This window comes from Neltuma alba, unplaced genomic scaffold (assembly GCF_004799145.2).
Source record: "Neltuma alba isolate B1F8T4 unplaced genomic scaffold, ASM479914v2 tig00013463_pilon, whole genome shotgun sequence".
NCBI classification, from domain to species: Eukaryota; Viridiplantae; Streptophyta; class Magnoliopsida; order Fabales; family Fabaceae; genus Neltuma; species Neltuma alba.
Window position 1 is genome coordinate 108,938 of NW_021637698.1, and position 25,975 is coordinate 134,912.

At 31.3% G+C, this 25,975-nt stretch overlaps 1 protein-coding gene and 1 pseudogene across 1 annotated transcript; both read right to left on the reverse strand.

Moving 5' to 3' along the window:
- Nucleotides 1-2,926: 2,926 nt before the first annotated feature.
- Nucleotides 2,927-7,013, reverse strand: LOC114737556 (shikimate O-hydroxycinnamoyltransferase-like). The gene is made up of 2 exons (XM_028925507.1): nucleotides 6,544-7,013; nucleotides 2,927-4,082 (listed from the first exon to the last, which is right to left on the reverse strand). Exons 1-2 carry the CDS (start codon nucleotides 6,970-6,972, stop codon nucleotides 3,063-3,065), a joined length of 1,449 nt encoding a protein of 482 aa, XP_028781340.1. The 5' UTR covers nucleotides 6,973-7,013; the 3' UTR covers nucleotides 2,927-3,062.
- A 13,776-nt stretch (nucleotides 7,014-20,789) lies between these two features.
- On the reverse strand, nucleotides 20,790-24,185 carry LOC114737562 (shikimate O-hydroxycinnamoyltransferase-like; annotated as a pseudogene).
- Nucleotides 24,186-25,975: the final 1,790 nt, after the last annotated feature.

The window sequence follows — 25,975 nt, forward strand, 5'->3', positions numbered from 1 at the left end:
CGATTAGAGAGATTGTTTCTTATATTAAAAAAAAAAAAAAGGTAAGCCTAGTGACATGAATACTTCTCTCAATTCTCAAATGACTTCGATGTTAGGAGTTGCTTTTCAGAACCAAGACATCAATTGCCAGTAATTGATCGGATAACGATCTATTTAACAGAAATGAATGCTCGTCGTAACCAGTAAATTATTAAAGCTAATGCCCACTTTCGTTTACCGCAAACAGAAGTGAATTAATTAAGATTTAATAGTACCAAAAAGCAAAAAGAGGGGAAAAAAAAAAGGTAGTTGTTGATTTGTCGTGACTTTAAGCCTGTCCCAGAAAGATCCCGCATATTAATTAAGATTTAATAGTACCAAGTCGGTTGGTTTTGTTGGTCAACCAATCCATTAGACATGTAATCAAGATTTAAACATCATATTTTGTTATGTAAATTAAATTAACCCTCAGATCCTTATTACTTCATCCAATTTAAACTATAAGCATCAAATAACTAGACCACAAAATAATAAATATGTAAAAGAAAATACAACTTATTTTCCTAAAACATGTTTATTTATGGAGAGGGTAAGTGGCAGAGACAATAAGTTAAAAATAAAAAATATGTTAAATAATTAGACAAATTGAAAATTTATCTTATGAAAAATCAAGCCCCTTGAAAAATTTGATGCTTATATTTTGAACAAGAAGAGGTGTAAGCTTCAAATAACTAATTTGCCTTGAAAAATTAGTTAAAAGCAATCAATGGATAAGAAATATACTTTTGTTTCTCAATATGTTCTTATGAGAAAAAAAGATGAAAAAGAATTTATAAGAAAATGTAATGAGAGAATGTGTGACAAAGAAAAAAGAATAAATAATTAAGGATAAGTAGGACGGGAGGAAGTACTTATTTTTAAACCAAAGGCTACATAATAAAGAGAAAAAAAATAATTATTTTAATCTCTATGGTTTTGAGCCAATTTTTTAAAATTTAATCCTCCATTTATTATTAATATATGATTTGGATGATAATTAATTTGAGGTTGAATTCGATCTTTTAAGTACGTACCATATCTGAATTATTGGTATTTTAATGTTGAAAATTGTGGGATCAAATTATAATTCTTTTAAATTTCCTACTTTGTCAACCCTTAATTTATATGTGGATTAAACACCTCGAGACAAATATCAGCAAGAGGAAAGGGCAAGCTCAAAGCGTATAAGTGGTTGAGGGCAAATTTTCATATGATGACTTTTTTTTTTGGCCATTATCCATGTTGGATTATGGCTATCCGCCCTTGGTAGATTAGCCTAGGTCCATTAAGTCATGGGGTTGAAGTACAAATTATGGACATTGTGAGTAACTAGCTAATATATATTCTTGTGGTTCTATTTGAAAAAGAGAAAATGAATTTTATGGTTCTATTTATAGTTAGGACAGTGAAAGAAATTTTTTGTATGAATGTATAATTTTACCCTCTATTTATTATTGTGTTAACTTTGTTTACATGAGGTATAATGTATATTAAATAGAACTAAAGTTGAAAAGTTGTTAAATTTTAAATGAGAATTAATAAAGTTTAAGTTTTTTCTTGGCCTGTGTGAAACATGTTAGAAGTGACTTATAAATAAGACCAGAGGAGTATCCAATATGGATGAAGGTACAGTGAGGGAATGAAAAAAATACTGATCGTTTTCCTTACTTATGGGATCATAACTCTCAAAGTAACGTACTTATGGCAATAATACTCAAGTTACTTATAAGCATAACACCCAAGTTGTTTATGGGTTCGTAACTTCTAAACCATGAATTATGCAAGCTAGCTACTTTATATATGTTGCCATTTTAGTCTCTATTCTCAACAATGCAGGTGATGTATTTGCTGTGCGTCTATAACCGTGTCCGATCGTAATCTGATTCAGTGTAAGTATTTCTAGGTACGGGCATAACCTCATAATGGTAATGTATGAATTTTTACATTAGACGATTAATTATAAGATTAATTAAAACTATATAAGCTTGAGCCTTTAAGAGAGTCAAACGATCGAATCGAAAGACTCTCCTCAAACTTTTATAGTTTAAATGAATACTACTCTTTATCAAACTAAGAAACAATTTCATGTCTCTCAAAGACGTTCGCCGGAAAAAGCAAACTCTTCATGAGTAGGACTCAACTTTTCATTCTTAACTTTCTCAATTTCGCTCTCCTACCTTCCACCAAGCTTCTGTTTTCATCAGACTTTTAATATTTGTGTTAACATCTTTGATTCTGGATGATGGACTATGATTTTACACAAATATAAAAGGAAGAAGGATCAGAAACATATTCTGCTCTGTTCATATGGTCACACTGCTTTGCCATTTTCATTGGAAAAAGAAGTCCAAATTGTCCAATTCTTTTGTTTTTTTTCCCCGGAACTACCATGCTTCCTGATAAGCCTTTTACTGGATTTATAATTAGAAAAGATTTCTTGGATTTGGAAAGTACTCCTCCGGTTCTTAATATAAGACCCATTTAACTATTTTGATTATATTAAGGAAGTTAGGTAAGTTAGTTAATTATAAAAAATGTGACACATTTTTCCCAAAACATTATAATCATCTTTCTTAATACCTTCTCTCCATCTTCTACCTGATTATGATTGAGGGAGTATCTATAGGAGTAATTTAGAGAAAATTGATAAAAATGAGAAATTGATCTTATATTTAGAACCAAAACCAACTCAATAATTGGGTCTTATATTAAGGACCGGAGGAGTAACATTTTGGAACTTGTATGCATTAATAGAAGAAGGATTGATCCGCACAGTTTACCACGGCTTCCTCAAACAATGTCATCTGAAGGGATATGAACATCCTACTGAAGTTGTTCTGTCTGTTTCTGTTTTCATCCACCCGGTTTGATAATCTTGTTAATTTCCATTAAAAAAAGGAGGAAAATCTCCGTTAAATATATAAGATTAACATTTCAAATTAAAATTACATAAAATTGCACTAATAATGTAGCACTTTTATTCAAATCACACATTCACGACCATACACATTAATAATATCAACAGGTAGTATACATGTATATAATTAATGAAGAAGGTAATCCCAAGTCAAGGGCCTAAACACCTGACCGGCTTCAGACTCAATCTTCTCCAACTGTCCCTTTCGAAGGTGCATGTAAACCACCCAGTCGCCCTTCCCCACCGGACTCGGCATCGGCATCACATACCCGGCGTCTCCGCCCCACGGGAAGTGGTACGACCCAAACACCGGCCTCCCCCACCCGAAATCCACCTTCTCCTCTGGGAATCTCTGCCCCGACGAAACCACAAAAGCTGAACTCTCATCTTCTTCTCCCTCCTCTCCGCCGCCGACATATATGCTCGCCACCGCACCTCCAGGGCGGTGAGCCTCCACCCAGTCTACAAGGCCCAGGAAATGCTCCTCCGTCAACGCGTCTTCCAAGAACTCATGAACTTTGTCGGCCACCCAACTCAACGACTTCCCCGTCAGCTCCCTTGCTGACTCCTCGCCGTATGGTATCGAAAGTACGTTTCCAAAATACGATCCCATGAGAGAAGCTTTCTGTTTGTCACGACCGTCGCTGAGCCTCCTCCTTCCGTCCACCACAATTCCCATTTTGGTGATGACCCTTTTGCTGTTGGCACTTGCAGCAACCATCCTCCACAAGAAGGCGCAGAAAGACTCAAGTTTGGTTCGCTTCACGCCATCGCCGACGACGTTTGAGGCCGATGAGTTTGCGAGCGACTGGATGTGGTTCAGTTGGTCGGCAGTGATGTAGTAGATCCGACTAATGACGGGGTCGGATAAGGACTCGGCACTGGGTTGCTTTGGAGGAGGCAGCTCGGAGACCGGGACAAACATGCGGTCGATGGAAGGATGGATGACACCGGGCCGCCGGGGACTGAGGAGAGAGCGGCGGAAACATGGTCGGGAGTCGAGGGTGGAGATGGTGGGCTTGGCCGACTGGGACAACTGGGCCAAGTGGGCCCAAGACACGAGGAACATGTTGGCTGAGTATGCGTCGGCAATGCGGTGATCGAAAGAGCATGCCACTACGATGCCACCACACCTGAGAAATGTAGCCTGCGATGTGCAGATTTCATATTTAATAAGTGAATATAAATTATATAAACTATAAACTTTCTCCTGACCTTCATGTGATATCTAATTGAGAGTTGATTTGATCCTTCAAAAACATAATAATTCACTTTGTCTTTATTATTCATTTATAATTTTTTTAAACTAATTTATTTAACTTATAAATTGATGTATAATCTGTTACCTGTATATGAATGTTACCAACGAGAACTTATAATTAGGATTAGAGGTAGTATTTTAAAAAAATCATACTTATTATAATTAACTATTTTAACTCATTTTGTAGTTATATTTAAATTAGTCAAAAAATTATTACATTACTTTTCACAAAACCAGCCCGGCCCACTCCTTAAAAAAAAAACCTTACATATGTACGGATGATGTAGTTCGCTTCAGGTTTGGGGTAGGTTATAGGGTGCAACTGCCATCAACAACTTGGTCCTATCTCCATGCATTTGCTATTGTAAAGTTTATATATGATCAGCTTATTTGAAAGGGTGGTAAGTTTTAATTTTCAAAAGGAAAAAGAACACAAAGAGATGAGTTTAGCCTTTTTAGGGTTAAAATACAAATTTATTCTAAAAAATTTTATTCAAGAGTGCTTGGCACATGAAAATTTTAGGTACTTTGTTTTGAAAGTTTAATATTGTAGTAATTTTATCCTCTATCATTAAAAAACCAACACTAGCCATTAATACTTTTAACGGTATGGGGTAAAATTGGCACAACCTTAATTTTTCAGGAAAAATTTGCATCCATAAAATCTTTCGATTGCCTAATGCTCCTAAATGAAATTTTTCAGAGGAAATTTGTATCTTAATCCAATCTTTTCAATAGGTTAACATAAAATGCATACTGCCTCCTCCAATCCTCCAATCCCTAACAAAAGATCTAGTTGAGTGTCAGATTTGGTCATAAGTATAAGATCTTAATTTACTTTATCTCTCATATTTATCTTTTTTATCAAAATTAATTTACCTAACTTATATAAATAATAATTTTTTTATACAAAGGAAAAAGATGAATAATAATGTTATACAAAAGTATTTCAGGAAAATCATGTCATATTTTTTATAATCATGATTTTCTTAAAAAAATAATCTTCACTAAAAGGTATTATTGCAGAAAACTTACGCATTCCAAAATTCATAATCATCGCTATTTTTAGCTCTTGTCAAAATTTGGTTACTAAAATCAAACATTATATGAACTATTGCGGTTAGATCGAACTAATCATGATTAGGGTAGACCCTAACCGGGTTAGGCCTTATCCATGATTGAGACTTAGTCCTACAAGGTATGTGCACAATCATTGCTAAGAAGTTTCTCAATAATATGATTATATTAACACTAATTATTAAGACAGCTTCGTTATAAAATTAATTTCTTTGTAGTGTTTCATTCTTGCAAGTTTAATCATTTTATAATTAAAATATAATTCGTCGCTTTATTTGTAAGCTTTCAAAGATCATGGTCAGATTAGATGACATGTGCATTCCCATATGCTCTTATTCTTATTATTATGTTTTTCAATGAAAAGATAGTAAGTTTTTTTTAAATTAATATAATTATATTACAAGTGTATGATAAGTTTAAAAAACAACTATTTGTTGGTTATTTGTTAAAATAATATATACTGTCCAAACTTCAAACTGTTCTAACGTAACAACGTAAAACCTATAATGTTATTATTGTAAAATTGCGTAATTGTTTGAGAACCTAATAACAAGGAGACAAATAGATGTAATATATGTGTGTAAATTCCTTCCTTCTTTGGAGAGTACCCAACTATGTTTTTTGTTTAAAGACTACACATATTAACTTAGATCAATCACATAAAAGTTACCCTTTTATAAATATGATAATCAAATATACTAACTTAGGAATAATATTAGTAATTTTATGTTATCAAAATTATGCCAATCGTTTATGTTTAAATAACTTTTCCTTTTTTCCAAATTTTCTCCAAATCAAATAGAGTTGTTTTTCAACATATTTTTCAAAACATCATAGAACTCTGAACTAGTATTTTATAGATATATATTTATATACACACACACAAAAAGATAGGGGCTGAAAAATTATGTTTTTATAAACACGGAGGGAGCACCCATTAGTAAAGAAGAGTATTATTTTCTTTATTACAATAAATATATTATAATAATTATCTCGATTAGTTATAAAAATGAAATAATTTTACCAGGAGATATTAATTAATAAATTAATTATGATTTCATACAATTATTTAATAATCATTATATAATTTTTAGAAAATAATTTTATATATATTATAAGTAGGATAATATGTTGTTCTATATAAGCCTAATGCCATCATTCTTATGATGATAATAGTAATTTTTTTTCAGCTTTACAGTTTTTTTTTTGGTCAAACAACTTCACATTTTATTACTGTTTATCAAATATAGACCGTGGTTGAAGATGTCACCTGAATAGCAAGCACGCCGTTTTTCTTCTGAGGAACAAGCTTGCCTTCAATGGAATCATCAGGATTGTACAAGTCCAGGCTTCTCAGCTCCACGTCAGCCTCGGCCTCCACGAAATCAACCCCACGGTTGTTGCAGAGGAGCTCTGGTTCGTCGACGGAGTTGGTCACCACCTCACCAGCCAAGGCGTAGAAGGAAACCAGAGCCTCAGCCAAGCCCTTCTTCAGAGCCCCCACTACGGCAGTCCCGGTGGCCGCCGGTTTGTCGTAGCAAAAGAAAACTCCGACGTCTAGAGGCGGCAGAAGGAGGTCGAGGTTGGATAGCGGAAGCCAATGCTCTTGCAAGGGCAACACGGCAGCCACCACCTCCTCCTTCGTCACCGTCACTGTAAAGTTATTTTCCACCGCCCTGTAACCTTCAATACTTCCCATTCTGGTCAGAATAATTAGAGTTAACCTCTAAAGCCTTTGTATCTCTGAAACGTGTGGAGATGAACAAGTTCGATGCTATCTATGGAGGAAACAGGCCATCTTTGCATGGATTTATATAGGCACTAAACCAGAGAGAGAGGGAGGGAGGGAGGGAGAGAGATGGGTATAGAATATAATAACGTTGGAGTTGGTGGTTTGTCGTTTCGACGTTGTCCTGCAGATATCTAAAAGGAAATAAAAGCATTATCTAGGAAGGATTTTAATAATGCAAACAGTGGAACTTGATGTTAATGTATCACCGGAATTGAAACTAGTACAAGTCACGTCTAAACATTGTGAATATATTGTGTACGTCCCCTGTTTTTAAGTGCATATGTGTTTCATTGATATGATCATAGCTTTTGCTAACATACAAGTACGTATAATTCGTAGAGTTGTTGTTGGGTAATTAATGTATTTGGTTGACGAAGTTATATATATACATATATTACCTCCGGTCTTTAATACAAGACACTGTTTGATTTTTATTTTAGTCCTAAATATAAGATCCCAATCCACTTTGTCTCTCATATTTATATATTTTTTTTCTAAAGTACCCCTTCTAACAATGATAGTTCTAGTCAATACACTTGATTAGTAAGGATATTTTAGGAAAAATAATATTTATTTAAGATAAATAACTAACTCAACTTACTTCCTTAATCTCTTCAAATTAGTCAACTGGCTCTTATAATTAGGACCGGAGATAGTGTGTGTATGCAGGATTTGCAACTACGAGGTGTGTTTATTTTGATGAGGGGTATTGTATATGCTAAGTGACTTGCAGGCGTACTTAAAACACCAGCGTAACTATTGGCGTGTCGTTGAGAATTGACTTTTCTGACTCACCAATTAGTAATATGGTATCAGAGCCTGTTTCTATTGGACTTGTCTTGACATTTGAGCCTTCTTTTTCTCCGCCGTGGCCGAGCATTACTCTGATGGTCGTCATCTTTCTTTGCAATCTCAGTCCTCGGAAACGATGGCGCTCCACCCTTATTAACTGTTTCTTCTGTTTTGGATGGACACAAGTATATACCACCCCTGGCCTCTCTAATTTTGTTTTTCTTATTATTGGGGAAATTTAGGAGTGGGTAAAGGAAGATTAAGTTAGATTTTATTATTATTAGTCGGCACCTGTCGAGCAGACACAGACAAAAATGATTGGCATATTTATGGCACCAATTTGATTAATCAATTCCCATGTATGAGGATTATCAGGGTGATTGATTATTAGCATAACAAAGTAATTAATCCAATACTATAATGTAATCTCAATGACAACATATTACAACGAATTAGGTAATCCCCATTATCGAGTTTTAATTTTAACTTTTGTACTTAATAGTATCAGCCTAGACCAAATCCTTATGATGAAACTACAAGAACTAAAAATCACGATTTAAAACTTTACGAACTAAAATCAAAATTTGATACAATATTAATCCTTGACTAAAATACAAATTTCATGTTATGATTTTCTTTTTTTGGGTGGCATACCAAACACATTATTCCCTTTCATTGCTGATGATTTTTTGAACGAGACGGGCGCTCAATGTTAGCTTGGATGAAGTAGGATGAGATATAGGCAGCAAGAGCTCCAATCAAGATCATTTATGTAAAAAAAGCCGACAACCAATGAGTTATTAGTTGAGATGGTAAGTAGTTTCACCTTGTTAAGAAAAACGCAAATTTAAATCCTAAGAAGTATACTTGTTAGGGAGGTTTTAAACCTTTAACCTTAATGCTTTTGATCTAACAGAGATTAGCTTCAAGGTCAAAGTGATTTGAGGATACTACAAGCTACAACAAGATGATTTATATAAAAAGACTTATTACAAGGATATTTTATTATTTTAGGGTATGTGTCACAAAGTACCTTGGCATACAAACTTTAATTTATATCACAAAACTCTAATTATAATATGTTCAAAGTTTCAAAAACACACACACGCATTCGTTTAATGTACGTTTTTTTTTTTTGGGTGAACGTTTAATGTACGTGTTAGTTTACTCATATTTGTAACATTTCCGTATTTGATGACAATTCTTAATTAGCTTCTTACGCGTGAACGTAGCCATAGAGGCGGGGGAAGAAATAAGGATGGATGGATGTTGTCCTTTCTCCTTTGTTAAGTATCAAGTGGCAATAAATTAGTTTAAATGAGACTTAATCGTAGGCTTAAAAGGGTTTGCTCCACCTAATAGATTGCTGAAAAGGTAATCTCAACAGAGAACAACTTTAAAAAAATGAGCATATGATTGAATTTTATTTGGGGGAAAATACCTGGATTGCGTACTATTATTCTTTAATTAAAATTATATACCCATTTACATAAATTTACATTATTCAAAGAAAGTCAACGGCATTTGAAAATCATTACTATCACATTTTCGGAAGAATTGCTAAAAGCCAAATTTCGAATATTCCCACTTTTCATCATTCCCATTATAAGGATTTTCATGAATTCTTTGTTTTTTTTTAGCAAAAAGGATTTTCATTAATTCTTGAAGTTAACTATGGCTAGAAATTATATACTAGTTAGAGATTTAATTTGATAATACATATAAAACTCTAACTCACTTCATCTCTTATATCCATTCATTTAATTTTTTCCAAAGTAGTATCCATAATAATTGCACACGTTAAAGTATTTTTCTTATAATGTACATGATTAACAATGATATTTTATTTTTGCTGGCAAAAAAAAAACAATGGTGTTTTACAAAAGACAACACTCATTTATTATAAATAACTAGCATAACTAATTTTTTTAATATCCATAAATTTGTTTTCTAATTATTATATTAAGGACCGATATTTAATAAAACCAATAAATTTTTTTTTCTTTCCACTATATAATGAAAGCAACGAAATCACTCAAAAATTCCAGAAAAATAAAAACATATCTATATCGCAAAACGTACGTATAAATTAATTTATTTTGCACATATTCTGGAAGATATATATATATATATATATAATATTTTCTTAATTAAGGATATAACATTAAAAATATGTATTGTTTTCACGTTAGAAATTATAAAGTTAGATCACTCTAAATTTTAAGAGGTTGATTCTTTCAGTCAGGCACATTTCTATTATAAATATAATAGATAATAATTTCAAATACATTTAACTCATCCTATAGGCATAGCAAGTAATATATATATATATATATATATATATATTTTATACGTTATATGATCTTTTTTTTCTTACACTTTCTTTACATTTTATGAGGGAGGAGTATAAATTTTAAAAAAAAAATTAGAACGTTATGCAATTTCATTGACCCTTGAGATTAAAAAAAGCATAATTTATTGCCCTCACTTAATCTCTGACGTAAATGGTTTGGTATGATAGTGTCGAAAAACAATAATGTTCGGTTGGTAGTATGGCAAGTGGCTAAATCCATCTTCGTTTATTTATCATACAATATGGTACGGACTAAGTTAATTCTGGTTGGTCAAATAAAAGACTAATATATTAAATTTCATCTTTCAAAAAAGATATATGGCCAAAAAAAAAAGAAATTTTACTTAAAGACTTAAATTTGAAGAAAAATACTAGGCAATATTTTTTAATATTCATTTTAAAAATCATCAATCAATGATACTCTTCTGGTTCTTAATATAAGACCTAATTAACTAATTTGAGTAAATTAAAGATATTAGTTAAATTAGTTAATATGATATATTTTTTTCTAAAACACCCTAAGCATCTTCTTTAATTTTGTCCCTCCTTTTCCTATTGATTATTGTTGGAGAAATATTAATAGGATTAATTTGGAAAAAAAATTAATAAACATGTGAAATAGGTCTTATATATATGACCAACATTAACTTTCTAATTAATTCCTGTGTTGAGGACTGGAGGAGTAATTTTCAAGGTGGCCGCATGTATTTTTTAAGATAATAATCTGACCTTATCGACAATTAAATTTGTAATTTTCAGAGCATGAGTAATCATAACTTAATTATGACATTAATTTTATTCATTAAATTTTGTTTTATTTCCAATATACTACTACCTCCAATTCTTAATATAAAAGCTAGTTTGACTTTTAATTTGGTAAATAAATATAAGATTCTAATCCTCTTTATCTCTCATATTTTATCCATTTTTTTAAAGTAGTCGTAGCAATTGTACATGTTAAATGTTCAATCAAATGATAGTTTTAGCTAATACATGATTAGTAAGGGTATTTTACGGAATATAATACTTAATTATTACAAATAACTAACTTAACAAACTTCCTTAATCTACTCAAATTAATCAACTAGTTCTTATATTAAGGAGTGAAGTGAAGATAGTATTTTAAGAAACTACAGGGAGACGACATATAATATGGGGAACGCAACTTACATTAAGTTACATGTTTCCGTTTGGTTAAGGATGTAGAGAAGTCAATATCGTCAGATAAACGGGTTGCCATAAACAAAATTGTGAAGAGCCAAGAATTAAATGATACAAACAGATCAGCAATTATGTTACAGAAATGACAAGCTGAATACATAGAAGTTGCGTAAACTTCAAATGATCGTGAAAATAATTATTTCAAATAGGATTATATTAATTAATTAATTAATCAATTGGTTATTTATTTGTCATTATTGAGAATTTTAGATATATAGATAGATACAATCATCGTTTTTCTTTTCTTTTTTTGGTCATTTCGGTAAACAGATATCTATCGTGCAATGAATGAACAACGAACAGGTCAGATCATTTACAGGTTTATAAGGCGGAAGAGATCATTGATATATACAACGACGTCGTACTCAAGTTAGTCTCGTCAGATCCATTTGTCTATATTCTGGAGAAGAATCTTTGGGGAATATAGAAGAAGAAATTAGTTGTGAATAATAAAGAAGCCTACATCACTTATTCAAATACAATTATGTGAGAGAGAGAGAGAAGAAGAAGAAGAAGAAGAAGAAGAAGCAAAGTAGGTAGCACCTAAAGTCAAAAACGTAGTTAGGGGAACTCTAATGAGTCCGACCAAATTAGGGGATTAAATATCGGATAATACTATTTATTAGTGGTCTTCTATATTCTCATCTACTCAATAACCTGAATAGTCAAATCTGTCCCTAAATTAGTTGTTTAATTAAACACTTGCACAAATTCTGGGAATGTTCTATTGAGTTTCTGACCATTTAAAAAAAAAAACTACTTAGACGTCAAAAGTAAAAAATAAAGGAACTACTTCTTTAATTTACAAGTCATTTATACACATGTTTATATTTTATATAGATCGAGAAAAGCCTCAAACTTTATAAATTCTATTGTTAAATTCAACAATACTGTTCAAGTTTATTCCTATTTAATATGCATTATATTTTATAAAGACAAAGTTAACATAGTAAATAGTAATATAGATAAAGGATGAAATTGTATATTCAAATAAAAAAATTGTTCTCTCTGCTTCATAAATAAAATAAAAAATTTCTTCTTTATCTATCTTATAAATAGGAGTAGAGGAATGGATTTCGGACCAATAATCGTGTTTGAAGTATGAGGTGGCAGACTCATTCAAATGGATTAAAATTAGGTACAAGGAATACACGCACAAATATACAAGGAGACTTTGAAAGTCTGAAAAGCAATTATTAAAGTTGGATCATGTCCTTAACAATGTGATCTGGCCAAGTGAAGTTGAATACGTTGATCTTCCCTCAACGACCACGAGTAGTGACTTTATTATTATCATAATTATCATCATCATCATTATTATTATACAATTTTACGCACACATACAAATATGTCAACATGAAGTTTGAGGTTGGGATCTCATCTCAGCTTGAGATGTCGTTCTTTAAGAATTTGCACCCTGAACTTGGAAACAGTAATTTTGGCAAATCATTTTTGGGATTATATATATGCTGAAGACTGTAGCGTATTGAAATCAACGAAATTAGTTTCAGTATTGATCATAATGATAAACACTTGATATTCATCAAATCTTAACGGTTAAAATTTAATATGGATGGTCGAGATTTTTTTTTTTAAAAATGTTTTCCTTAATAGGTGGATAATGCAAAACAAATGCAATATTTTAACTATAAGTTTTTTAAAAATAATTTTTATTTAAAAATTGTTAGCTAACATTTTAAATCTAGATCATTAAAACTTTATCTGAGTAGTATAGATTTCACTTTAGCGATGAGTATTATGGTAATTAACATTGTGATGAACAGTGAAACTAATTCCGAAATCAACATGCTTTCAAACTTGTTCAAATTTTCTTTTGTTATAATTAGGTGTTGATAGACAACTTTTTTATGTATTTGGTGGCGTCACCTTTTGTAATTCCGTTCATGGATGAAATTTTTTCTTTTCTCAAGATAAAACAAAGCTGGTCGCTACATTTACAAGGCTTTATAGATTCTTGTTTTCGATAAACTAAATAGAGTTCCTCGTACATTATACATGCTTTACGTGAATTTAATTTTTCATAATTTATTAATAGTATAATGCAGGCTTAATTATACAAAGATTTACAAGGAAAATAATTTTATTATCATGTCTCTAAAAGCACTTATAAAACCCTTTGCTCATTTTATTATTAAAAGGTCACATTCTCCCCATGGTTAATCAAATAATTCACTGATTTAGTAATGACCTTCTAGTAAATTTTAGGTATTCTATTTCACATTATATCTACGTCCTGAATAATAGAGTGAAGTTTTACAATATTTATTATATAAAACTAAAATTGCTATACTAATATGGAGCACATGTGGTATATAATAATATATAACACTACGTTGACACATTTCTTTCATATTGGAACACTAACTAAATGCTTTTAAAAACTTGTATAGCGAGTACACACATGTATGAAAATATTATACATTCTAACTGCCGGCAAAAAAAAGAGAGAGAGAGAGAGACAATATATTTGAGATTTTCTAGTTGAACTTTTTTTTTTTGGGGTTTGCCAACCTAGTTGAATTGTACTATAATATAAAAGTTTGGACATTTAATCACCAAATTAAAAAAAGAAAAGAAACAAATACAAAAAAAAGACGTAAGTACCCTTATTTTTGTTCAAGTTTGAAGATTTACGAAGTTCTTTTACTTTCATTACCTAACATGACAGTTAATGGGAAACGTCATGCTTAGCACCTCGTTTAGTTTCGAAAGGGGGAAAAAAATTACATCTCGATCAAGACTCAAATGTTAATTAAGGTGACATTATCCTATGCATGGTTAATTAAATAATTTTAATAATTTATTAATGACCTTCTGGCAGTAAATGATATCTTCCACATTCTTTTTCATGTTTTGAATTATAGAGTGATGTTTGACATTTTTATATAAAATTATATTATATTACAATTACTATATTAAAATTGGTTGTTGGTTCTTGGCTTATTAATTACTGCTAGTGGGACAAATATAATACATAGAGTCTCGAAAGCATATGAAGTCCATGGTCATTAATTAACAAACAATATATTTAATTTCTCCGGTGGAATTATATTAACAGAAGTTTGGTCATTTATCTAAAAAATAAAAACGAAAATGAGAAACATATATATAGAAAAATAGACGTACGAACCCTTATTTCTTGGTCAACTTTGGACATTTGCAAATTGGGATACCCTGTTTAACGTATTCACTTTCAGCCATTACGTAACGTGACGTGTTAATGGAAAAAATTATGCTTATTATCACCCCGTTTAATTTTGAACAAGGAAAAAAATACACATCATCAAGGCTAAAATTTTGGATATATCTAAATTTAATTTTTATTATAATTTCTCAAGAAATTAAAGTTTACGAGACTTACTATCAAAATCTAAGAAAAAGGCAACTACTAATTTATAGAATGAAAACACGAAAGCTTTTTAGCAAGTAGAAGTAAAAAATCGCAGGTTTGATTTCATGTATAACTTTTAAGCTGTTAGTGTATGCTACGCTTTAAAAGTGGATAGACTTTTGGTAAAACTGCAGCATAAGCCTAAACAAAAGTTGCAAGTGCAAGCTGATAAGCAAAAAATTGTAACTTCTTATAAAAGGGGAAATACTAACAGGGACACTTCCAACAAACACAGACACTTTTTATCAAATAATATCATAAAATATACTAGTAATTCTCTCTAAGAATTCTCTTTACTTGTTTCATCTTTATTTCCTTCAGACGCTGATCGTACATTGCCAAATATTTGGAAACAACTCCTATTCCGACTTGTTTATCTTTTCAGAAAAATCGAAGTATATGTTTAGTTGTTTATGTTTGTATCAAATCTCATTTCAGTCCTTTAGATTCCGTAAAATATATTTTTAGTTTTTTAATGTTAGCAAAGTTAGTTTTATAAAACGAAAAATACTGAATCATCATACTTGAGTAATGATTATGCAATTAAATGCCGACATAGCATGCTTTCTTTTAATCGTTTTAATTAATATAATATTTTTATATTTTAAGTTGTCTAGCTTAAAAAAAATGGAAACAACTATATTTTTAGAATGCTTCGTAAGAATATAATTACACATTCATTATCTAAATTTGATGAGTCAACATTTTCCGACTAATGGTATTAAGATTGAAGAACTTAAAAGAAACTTTATAAGGAACTACAAATGCAAACATAAAGTAGCCTATGTACATTTTTCTAAGAAAAATGAACTAGGAAGTATTTATCGTATGCGTTGTTCCTTAAAATTTCCTATTTTTAAGAATAATATAATATCATCATTAACATTATACTACCTCCAATCCTAATTATAAGACCCAATTGACTAATTTGAGGAGATTAAGGAAGTAAGTTAAGTTAGTTATTTGTAACAAATAAGTGTTACAATTCTTAAAATATCCTTGCTAATTAAGTGTGTTGGTTAGAACTATCATTATTAGAAGGACTATCTTGGGAAAAAATGCATAAATATGAGAGAAAAAATGGATTGGGGTCTTATAATTAGGACCAAACTAAAAGTCAAACGGGGTCTTATATTAAGGACCGGAGGTAGTACTACCTCCGGTTGTTAATATAAAAACTTGTTTGTCTTTTATTTTGGTCCTAAATATAAAATATCAATCTACTTTATTTTTCATATTTATTTTTTTAAGGTAGTCCTTATAATAATAGTAGTTCTAGCCAATACAATTGATTAGCAAGGATATTTTAGGAAGGATAACACCTATTTATTACAAATAACTAAATCAATTAGTTTTGTTAATTTACTTAAATGAGCTAAATAGCTCTTATATTAAGAATAGGTAATGTTAGAATGAAAGATATATAAAAAAATTTGTAATTAAGAACATATATAATATAATAAATCATCTCGTAGCTCAAATTCTTTAGCTACTTCATCTTCTTCAGTCTGAACAGGTAAGAATTCCATGAATCTTGGTGTGACATATTTCTAATTAACACCACGTCATTCTAACAGTTGATTTTGTGTGCGTGTGGGTGGGTGTGGGTGTAAAATATAGCCTGTATTATAGATGGTGGAGTTGGTGAGAAGAACCAACGAGCCGAGAGCTGAAAGGCATCTAAAAGATGGGTTAGATAAACCTCAATAGCAAATCTATTAACCAATAAAACCAAAAAAAAAATGTCATCGGCAAACAATGCATAAAATTGTTTTAAGAAAGAACGTATATAGATACTCCTTTCGTAATATGAAACAACTACAGGCCATTCAAAATATTAGTTAAAAATTATGAATGTAAGATATATGTGTGTGTTTTTACAATTATATCCTTATTTATAAAGAGAGTACTTAAGAGATAATGAGTAAAAACTTATTGCAAAGGGATAATAAATGGTATATATTTAATGAGGTAAAATTAGAAATATTAATTTAAAATTTTAAAGAAAGAAAATTTATTTTTTAGATTTAAGAACATCAGTATAAGAGAGATTATTTCTTGTAGAAAAGGAAGGAAGAAAGGAAGGAGTAAATCATTTTAGCTTAACTCATTCTTCATCATTTTTACTCTTAACGTTTAGTAGGTAAGACTTGCTTACTAGACATGTATGTGATGTTCATTTTAATCAATAGATGACTGTCAGCTAAAACAAATTAACAATATATTCACATCTTTAATACATCTCCTGTGATGCATTCATGTCTCACTTGGCTTACTAACAAGTCAATATATAATAAAGATAGTTTCCATTGCAAATACATTAAACACGACCAATAACTGATGAACCTACGACGACGAGTATATCAAAGACTAAGGTAATCCCAAGCTAAGGGCTGAAACATATTTGCAGCCTCACACTCTATCTTCTTCAACTGTCCCTTTCGTTACCGTCACTTTGAAGTTCGTCTCTAAACGTTTGGTCAAAAAGTATTATTGAACCCAAAGAAATTAGACATTTAATTTCTCCCAACATATTTTTTTATTTATAAATATTTGAATATATATAATTAAAATATTTGAACCAACAGTTTTGCTATGGGAGGTCAGATCCCTTAATCCTTTATAATCTCACATTAAACCTCATTAATAAATAACTTATTGTGATGAGAGATGGATTAGATAACAGATTGAGCTACTCCCGTTACTCCAAAATACAAATTGCTTTTAGAAAAATACAACTCGATTTAAAATATAAATCACTTGAACAATAATCAATATTTATTTATCAATTTTGTCTAGGAAATTAATACATAAATGTATAATTTCTTATATTTTTTATTTCCTTCACAACCTCATTTAATATGGGTAAAGTTGGGAAAAGTTTTAAATGTGAGAAAATCTTAATAAGTTAACTATCATGTTTTGATTATAATGAATCAGTTAAAATGACTTATATCATGGACCAAAGAAGTACTAGACAAAACATGGACACTCATGATTATTCCCTTTCTATTTAATTTATTACATTTTCTTCATATTTTTTAATATATTCCGTACAAACCAAGAAAAACTATAAACTTCATTAATTTACCTTTAAAATTCAACAACTTTTGAGTTTTATCCTTATTTTAACATACATGATGTTCTATGAAGATAGGTCAATATAATATTAAATGAAGAGTAAAATTATACATTAATATAAAAAATTTAACGATACGACTTATAAATATGACAGGTAAATTTCTTATCTCTCTACTCTAAAAATAGAACCATAGGGGTATTTAATAATGAGATATTTTACAGTGAATAGGGTCCTTACACATCCCTTTCTCTATCCTCAAGATCCGAGGGGTGATAGGGACAAGTGGTTTGTATTGAAAGTTAATAAGAATAATGGCTTTAAGAATCTTAAGAAACTATGCAAGTAGCGCATTCATTTTCAGTGCCCCCCATACATATAGCTAAATGCAACTACAGATGGTAAACAAGGAACACAAATACAAACAGTCATCCAACACACCCCGCACTCCACTCGTTAAAGGTCCTTTCTTCATCAATCTTGTGGCTAGATTGTGATAATGTCAATCGCCACTTGTTAAAGGTCCATTTGATGCTTATTTAGAGGCAAAGCCTTCTTCACTAATCTTCACAAGGATAAACTAACTCGAGTAACCAAATGAAACCTAGCAACAACATGCTAGAAATCAAGCACAACTCAAACTGATTAAAATTCTACCTGGTTCTCTCGGTTTGGCTAGTAAATAGGCGAATCAATCTTCTGACTGATCCGGTTAAGAATTTTTAAGCATATTGATCGAGTTGGATCTTATTTTATTTTATTTTTCTTATCATCATTCCATTAGATTTGTGCTTTAAGCACAACTCAGTTTGTTTTGTAAGATTATATTGGTTTATACATGAATACTTCATTTAATTGTCAATTAATATCTTTTTATTTAAAAATTATTTTTTTAAGAGTCATACTTGAATATTTTATATATGTTTCATCATAATTGTTGTAACCATAACACATAGCATTGTGCTACTATTGAACTGCTTCCCGCAGTTCGTCTTGAAGCATTAATTTATCAGTTATTGGAAAGCCATTCTTGCTTTGATGAGATAATCTATATTTTTTTATGAAGCTACACATACTACTCTTTCTAATCTGGTATCAAATATAATAAACAAATAACTACTTCACTATTAATAATTATTTTTAAATGGGCCATAAATTCGAATAACATAAATAATGTATCGAACATAAATTTGGGCTAAAACAAGTTTTCTAAATTCTTATATTGGAACTGGTTTGGGTGCTCATCCTAAGCTCATCTTTAAGAAGAGCACCCAAAGTTCATCCCATCCGAACTGTCCAAATCTAATATGAATGATTTAAATTTAATATTTTTAATTAATTATTTTTTAATAATAATTATTTTTAAAAGGTAATAGTTAAAAAATTATCTTTATTTTAAATTTTATGCACATTGAAATAATTGTTTTAAAAAATAAAAAAATAAATTTGAGCTATTCAAATGAGATATGAATGGTGTAAATGAGGTAAGCTTTAAGTGCTCATATTTAAGAAGAGCATCCAAACCGGTTCCTAAATTAAAAACTGGATAGACTACTAAATTAAAACAATGGTGTTGAACCACCAAGTTCTTGTGTCTAAAAATAATCCGTATAAAATTGTATCAAAAATTTTTAGTGTATAATGTCCAATGTGCATGCATCAAATTTTTCTAAGGAATAAATAAGATTATTCCCTTTAATTATTATTATTATAAGAACATTTATTAACATTCTTAATATAAGATCATTATTATCTAAAACATTAATTTTTTCTTTTGAGTCTCCTTTGCATTGATATGTCTCAATGAACTAAACAAACATCTTTAATTAATAAACTTCAATGAGAGTAATTTTAAAAATGAAATTTAATTGAATTATTTAATCTATATAAATTTATTACTCCATCCTTTTGCTGGCAGAATTTTTAAGGAAAAATGACAATAAAACACCTTCTGAATTTCAAAATGACAAATAAGGTTTCTGAATAAACAAAATGACAAAGAAAGTATTAGGTACCAATATGGAATTTTGATTTTTGGCCTCAAAACATGTTGCAAAACCCATTGACAAAATAGTAACTCTCACTATGAAAGTTGTAAATCCCATTATGTGTTTTGTAAAATTTAGCATGGAATTATATTGTTTTTTTACAGAAAAGTTACCCAACCTCTCAAAACAGGTTGCAAAACCCATTAACCAAGTAGTAAATCTCACTATAAAAGTTGTAAATCCCACTATATGTTTGTAAAATTATAGAAAACTTGCCCAACCCTTCAAAATAGGCTGCAAAACCCATTGACGAAGTAGTAACTCTCACTATGAAAGCTGCAAATCCCACTATATGTTTTGTAAAATTCAAAATCAAAATTTCAGATTGGTACTTGATGCCTTCTTTGTCATTTTATTTATTCGGATGCCTTATTTGTCATTTTGAAATTCAGAAAGTATTGTATTGTCATTTTCACAATTTTTAATGCATCTTTATACGGCCCGTTTGGAACATTTGGATACAGCCTGCACCAGGATGGATTCAATATTCTTTTACTACTCACCCATACCATTTTTTTTAAATATATATATAAATGATCAATAATATAATAATCTAGTAAATGACTTACTTTAATTTCAGTATATGTAAATGTATGTAATTTTCATTTTAATGGATTAACTTTTTTTTCTTCTTGCAAGCTAGTGGGTTTTTTTTTTTTTTTTTTACGAGCACAAGCCAGTGGATTACTGTTGGCTAAAACAAATTAACAATATATTCACATCTGTGATCAATCACATAGCTAGATGCGTTTGTCTCTCATTTGACTGAGTCAATAAGTTGAAGATGCTCTCCAGTTTCCATAACATTACAAATACATATCAAAGAGTGAGATAATCCCAAGTTAGGGGCTCCAAGGTATGTGCAGCCTCACACTCTATCTTCTTCAACTGTCCCTTTCGTAGGTGCATGTACACCACCCAGTCACCGTTCTCCGCCGGGCTCGGCATCGGCATCACGTAGCCCGCGTCTCCGCCCCATGGAATGGTATGACCCGAACACCGGCCTCCCCCACCCGAAAGCCACCTTTGCTTCTACGAACCTCTGCCCCGACGATACCACAATAGCCGGTCCATCATCATCTTCTTCTCCTTCTCCGCCACAGTATATCCTTGCCAACCCAGCACCAGGGCGGTGTTCCTCGACCCAATCTATAAGGCTGAGGAAATGCTCCTCCGTTGTCGCCGCCTCTAAAAACTCATGAACTTCATCGGCCACCCAACTCAGCGACTTCTCAGACAGCTCCGCCGCCGTTTTCGCACCGTATGGTACTGAAATGACGTTCCCAAAAGATGAGCTTAAAACCGACGCTTTCTCTTTGCTTAGTTTCTTTCTTCCATCAACCACTATTCCCATTTTGGCAATGACCCTTTTGTCCTCGGCACTGGCAGCAACCATCTTCCATAAGAATGCACAGAAAGACTCAAGCTTGGTTCGCTTCTTCACTCCATCGATGACAGCATTTGAGTTTGCGAGTGTTTGAATGTAGTTAAGTTGGTCGGCGGTGATGTATTAGATCCGACTAATGAGAGGATCGGGTTCGGAGCCGGGTATGGGTTTCTTCGGGGGTGGTAGGTTAGAGAAGGGAACGTACATGTCGTGAATGGAAGGGTTGATGCGACGGGGAAGCCGTGGGCTGAGCAGAGATCGCCGGGAAGATGGTTGGGACGGAAGAAAGGCCGGTGTGGGGCTGGTGGGCTGGGCCAACCGGGCCCAAGATACGAGGAACATGTCCGCTGAGTAGGCATCGGCAATCCAATGATCAAAACTGCATGCCACTACTAAACCACCACACTCGAGAAATGTTACCTGCGGGATATATAATTTGATAAATGTGATTAATACTACCTCCAGTCCTAATTATAAGAACTAATTAACTAATTTGAAAAGATTAAAAAACAAGTTAAATTAGTTATTTGTAATAAATAGATATTGTCTTTTCTAAAATATCCTTACTAATCAAGTGTGTAGGTCAGAATTATCATTATGAGAAAGACTATTTTAGGAAAAAAATACACAAGTATTAAAAAGAAAATGGATCGGGGTATTATATTTATAACCAAAATAAAAATCAAATAAAGTTTTATATTAAGAATAAGAGGTAGTAGTTAAAATTAATGATTGAGAAACAAGTATAATACTCCTCCAATGCTAAATACAAGGACTAAAAAATAATTTTCAAGCATCACATCATGTGGGGACTTAGATATGCTTAAAGTGGTAAGTACTTTTGAGTCCAAAAAAAAAGTGGTAAGTACTTGCTTTACTAAAGTGAGAAACAAAAAGTTCGGTGCCACTCTTCTCAAGCACATGGATAGAGCTTTATTGTTACTTGTATGATAATGATTTTCCAAAAGGCAGAAGCAGGTCCAAGAGACCTGGAGGAAAGTTATGCACGACATTTTTAAGATGCGAGTAATATTATTTTCATTCGCGCCTACTTATATTATTCTAATTTTTAAGTGAAGATTGAATTAATAATGAATTTCCTTCGAGATGTAACGAACACTATTGAGCATTTTGTACTCCCAAAACTCAAATCAAGACAAAATAGTCTTTACCAACTAATAATTTGGCTTTATTTTTTGTATGCTCAGGAAACAGTTTTGGTGCTCATTGCAGCGATAAACATTATGATACTCATCAAATCTTAATTATTCAAATTTAATATAAGTAGTCGAGATTTAGTTTTTTATATTTTTTTTAAAAAATATTTTTCTTTCCTGGGAATATAATCCAAAATAAAGTTAATCTATTAACTGTATATTTTTTAAAAACTTTTTATTTAAAAATTATTGGTTGAAAATTTTAAATTTAGACTATCAAACTTGTATTTTAATGGCGTAGATTTTACCATAGAAATGATCATCACAGTATTCAACACTACGATGAGCACTGAAGCCACGAAGACAATGGAACCGGTTTCAATACTCTACACAAGAATGAGCACCATGATGCTCTTTCTTTATAGTAAAATCTGAACCATTCAAAACCAATTTTAATGGTCTAGATTTTTAAATGGAAGTTTTTTTTAAAGATATTACATTTATTTTGAATTATATACTTATTAAAAAAATTTTAAAAGAAAAAAATATTAAATATTAAATCTCGGACGTCCATATTAAATTTGAATGGTTGAAATTTAATAAGTATCATGATATTTATCATTGGTTATAACAACCTTCCATGAATTTCAATAACTAACCAAAAAAGAGATTATCTTAATAATTTTTAATGCTGTAACTCTCCGTATAACCTTTCTTATAAGCTTAATATACAAGAACATGACTTTTCAAAAGCAAAGGAGAACGTGTCAGAATCAGTTTTGATACTCATCATCTTGATGAGCACCCTAAACTTATCAGATCTAGATCATTCATATTTTATTTGGAGGGTCCATATGTGATTTTTTATTTTTATTTATTGAAAGTCATTATTTTAATATGTATAAAATTTAAAATAGAAATAATCTCTTAACTATTATTTTTTTTAAAAAATAGTTTTTCTATTTAAAAATAATTAATTAAAAATTTTAAATTTAGACTTAAATATAAATAGTAATAAGTTTAGGATGGATTACAAGAACTGAAACTGATTTCAAAACACGTGGCTGCACTTGCAATTGTTTCCATTTTTGTGACGACACACCCACACCACACACGACTTTCCAAAAGAAAAAGACAACAGGTCTCTGCATGCGCATGCACTTGCAATTATGTGTCCTTTTCTGTGACGATACACACACGCACACATACATATACATACATGTGTGTGTATATATATATATATAAAGAAATTACCTGTACAGCCAGGACGCCATCTTTCGTCTGAGGAACAAGCTTGCCTTCAATTGAATCATCAGGGTTGTACAAGTCAAGACTTCTAAGGTCAACGTCGGCCACTGCCTCCACAAAATCAACCCCTCGGTTGTTGCAGAGAAGCTCCGGTTCTCCGGCGAAGTTAGCCACCAATTCTCCGGCAAAGTCGTAGAAGGAGACCAGAGCCTCAGACAAGCTCTTCCTGAGAGCGGCCGCCACCACGATGGAGATGGCAGTTTGCGGTTTGTCGTAGCAAAAGAAGACGCCGACGTCGACCGGCGGGAGAAGGAGGTCGAGATTGGAGAGTGGAAGCGAATGCTCTTGTAACGGCAACATGGCGGCCACCACCTCTTGCTCGTTACCGTCACTTTGAAGTTCGTCTCCTTTCTTGAAGCTTCTTTACTATCCATTCTGGTTATTATGATACCAATAACCAGGTCAATTAATCTCTGAAGACTTGCTGGCTTTGAATGGAACTGGTTCAAGTTTCATGGATTTATAGACACACTTCAGGACAGAGAGTGAGTGGAATGGAATTTTATCCTTTTTGAATAAAAAGTTCAAATGATGTTAATATGTGGTTGAGGTGAAAAGGGGAAATGAAGAAAGAATTGGAAAAAAAACATGTGGTTGAGGGGAAAAAAAGGGAATGAAATTGAATTTAACAGTCCTTATAGTTGAAAATTGGATTTAATCTTAAATATAATATTCTAATTCAGTTTATTTTTTTATTTTTCTCAAAACATTCCTATTAATTAAAAGAAGATCCCACTAAAAGAAGTTTCAAAGCACATAACTACAGAAGATATATAGTTTAGGGAGATCAATGTATATTTATGATAATGACTAATTTAACTAAATTTTTTTAATGTCCCTTCGAAAACATCCGATAAAAACTTAAACTAATTTTCTAAATATTCTCAAATTAGTTATTTAATTCTTACTCTTTCTATTTTAAATATAAGATTTATTTTATAGTGTTGTATTACAAAATGAATATTATATTTAAGACCTGAGTCATTATACTAAGGAGAGGAGGTATTATGTGGATGAGGAAAAAAAAGAAATGAAGAAACAACTGGAAAACAATAAAATAGCTAATTTAGTGGGTGCCATTTCATTTGATACGATAACAAGTACGGGTACCATAGAGCCCATGTTGAAGACTTTTTTTCTTTTTTCTTTTCTCCAATTTGATACCGTTTTGTTCTTGTTCTTTTCCTTCCTTCCCTTTTTTTAAATTAAAAAGAAAAGAAAATAATATGGACTTAATTTCAACTTCTCACTCAACTCTAACCGCATGCTGTAAAATGTCACTTTTTTAAATATTTGTTTTGTTCACCCAAAATAAAAGACACTAGTCTAATTGGGGATGAACTGCCATATAATCTTTGCTAGTCAAACTCCAAAGATGAGAAGGACAATCATTTAGAAGAGAGGTATGCGAAATCCCCTCCTTAGCCAAGGCGTGAGCAAGCCGATCTTGGTTACTAGAAATGTGTGTTGTCATTAGCTCCCAATTGGATCTTATCATCGCTGCTATATTCCCTGCACAACTTGTTAACAAGAATCGTAGCATCCCATTCAACAATTAGGGCACGTTTGGATTGCCCTTTGAAGTTGCAAAAGTGCCCTAGAGTCTATAAAACTGAGGTTTGGAGCTAATTTAGGCATTGTGAGTTGTTTGGGTGGTCTTTTAGCCTAACTAACTTCTAAAGCAAAGAGAGAAAAAAAGATAATTATGAGATGCGAGATGAGGGTTTGAAGATACTAGTAAGTCCTACTTTGTTTTAATAAAAATAAAAAAATACTCAATAATTAAGTTTCTGGCAGAGAGAGAGAGAGTTTTTTCTTAGTCTTATTTATGAGTCATTTCATTAAATTTTTGACATGAATGTGTAATTTTATCTTTTATTTATTATAGTATATATAGTTTCTTTTTTAAAAGATGTATATATTAAACAGCTGTAAAGTTGAAAAATTATTATATTTTGATGAAGAGTTAATGCAGTTTAAGGGTTTTTTTTTTGTCTGTATGAAATAAGCTAAAAGCACCTCATAAAAAAAAATCTTCATTAAAAATCTAATTGGTGGGAAATTTTTATACACACAGGTAGCAGCACTTTGCAAATTAAATTTTTATACAAACCCTTTAACTTAAGTCCTTTTTACTAATTTAAAATAATCCT